The sequence below is a fragment of the Myotis brandtii genome, unplaced genomic scaffold (assembly GCF_000412655.1).
Source record: "Myotis brandtii unplaced genomic scaffold, ASM41265v1 scaffold18710, whole genome shotgun sequence".
Taxonomy (NCBI): Eukaryota; Metazoa; Chordata; class Mammalia; order Chiroptera; family Vespertilionidae; genus Myotis; species Myotis brandtii.
In genome coordinates, this window is record NW_005356950.1 from 8,818 (window position 1) to 10,946 (window position 2,129).

The 2,129-nt window shown below is 42.3% G+C and overlaps 1 protein-coding gene across 1 annotated transcript; it reads left to right on the forward strand.

The window, feature by feature from the left end:
- Positions 1-400: 400 nt before the first annotated feature.
- Positions 401-1,790, forward strand: LOC102254570 (T-cell surface glycoprotein CD1a; the record flags this gene model as incomplete). Its single annotated transcript, XM_005864511.1, has 3 exons — positions 401-461; positions 807-1,079; positions 1,512-1,790. Coding segments are annotated over exons 1-3 (613 nt in total), but the record flags the coding sequence as incomplete, so codon positions are not given.
- Positions 1,791-2,129: the final 339 nt, after the last annotated feature.

Sequence of the window (2,129 nt, forward strand, 5' to 3'; positions counted from 1 at the left end):
AGGTAGGAATTGGAAAGCCATTTGGTTTTATGCTTTCATTGTCTGAATGAGAAGAAAATATCTCCAGAGATAAACTAACTTTTCAATGGTGCATTAGACTTATCCCATAGAGGATGAGTTAGAGAAAGATGAACAGAATGAAGGCTGAACAAGGAAGATGCTGAAAGCCAGATAAGAGAGTCAGAAGTGGAGGGGAAATGAGAGGCTGAATTGGTGTTTAGAGTTTAGGGAAGGAGCACTGGTTATTTTTTCGGGTGTTTTTTTTTGTTTTGTTTTTTGTTTTGTTTTTTTGTCTGTTGTTAGATGAAGGAAGTCAGAATAGAGGTATTGTAGAGTAGTTTTATTTAAACAGAAGCTAAACAGAAACTTTCCTGAGGAAGAAGTAACATCTTTAACTGAAATGCTGCTTCTGCAAATTCCATTGCTAGCTGTTCTCCTCGCAAGTGGTGACAATGAAGATGGTAAGAACTCTGGCAACTGCCCTGTTGGGTGCAAAAGGGATGTGTGTGTGTGTGTGTGTGTGTGTGTGTGTGTGTGTGTGTGTGTGTATTTTCTGTGTGGTGCAGTGTCCCCAGAACATACCTGGAGAGGAGAATGTCAGCATGGTTCTCAGTATCCCGTACTCTGGGACCCTGTGCCCTTCTGAAGGTTGTTTGTAAAGCCTGGGGCCCTGGGCAGCTGAATGTCTGCTGAGGTAGCCATGGCTTCCCTAATCTCCAGATTCTGAGTGTTTCCTTCCTGGCGCCTTTCTTCATTCTCTCTCCTTCCCGATGCCTTTTCTTCTCCTCATTCTGTTGGTTCTTTAGCCACAGCCTTCCAGGAGGAGATCTCCTTCAAAATTATCCAAAGCATATCCTTCTACAATGATTCCTGGGTGAAAAGTCAGAACTCAGCTTGGTTGGGTGACTTGCAGACTCATGGCTGGGACACCAACTCTGGCAGTTTTATTTCCCTGCATCCTTGGTCCAAGGGCAACTTGAGCAAGGAAGAGATAAAAGAACTGGAAGAATACTTCCATAAGTTCTCCATTGGAATGCCGAACAAATTTCACAGACATGCCAGTCAATGGCAGCTTAAATGTAAGTTCAATTCCCAAAATGGGGAGGTGCAATGTGCTGGGTGAGGGGTGTGTCTCTCAATGAGTTCCTTATTCCAATTTTCCCCACATTCAATCTTTTCAGCATTCTCTGTCTGTACGTGTATTGTAACCTATTTCATTTCATTCACCCTGGGTTATTATAATCACAATTCTCACACTATGTGCTTCCTTATTCTCTTGCTCTCACCATTTATGTCACCTTCTTTCAACAATTTGCTCACTTCAATTTCCAAAAAATAGTCATTTTTTCCTCTATCTTCAACAACCACCAATTACACTTTTTCTGAAATTCTGATTAAACCAAAGTTGTTCCATTATCTCAAAGCCCCCATACTTCTACTATTTTCTTTTTTTGCTTCCACTAATTTCATCTTTACTCCCTTTCCTCTAATTTACCATCCCTCTTTCCTAGATCCCTTTGAAATTCAGATAACAAGGGGCTGTGAACTGCACCCTGGGGGACCCACAGTAGCCTTCTATCGATACGCTTATCAAGGATCAGAGGTCATGCACTTCCAGAACAATTCATGGTTTCCATCTCCAAAGGGTGGAACAAGAGCTCAGGATATGTGCGAAGTATTCAATCAGCCCGTGGTCGTCACGAATAGAGTACAGAGGATTCTCAGTGACACCTGCCCACGTTTCCTCTCCAGTATTCTTGATGCAGGGAAGGCAGATCTCCAGAGACAAGGTCAGTCCCATATCCTTCCTTCAAGTATTTTCTAAAATTATACCTTCCCACCTTCCCTTTAAATTGAGGATAAGGGGTCAAGAGGGAGAAGGATAATGTGTGATGAATTCCCAGCATGGGATAGATGTGTCCACCTAGGCCAGTGGTTCTCAACCTTCCTAATGCCGCGAACCTTTAATACAGTTCCTCATGTTGTGGTGACCCCCAACCATAAAATTATTTTCGTTGCTACTTCATAACTGTAATTTTGCTAATGTTATGAATCATAATGTAAATATCAGATATGCAGGATGTATTAGGTGACCCCTGTGAAAGGGTCGTTTGACCCACAAAGGGGTG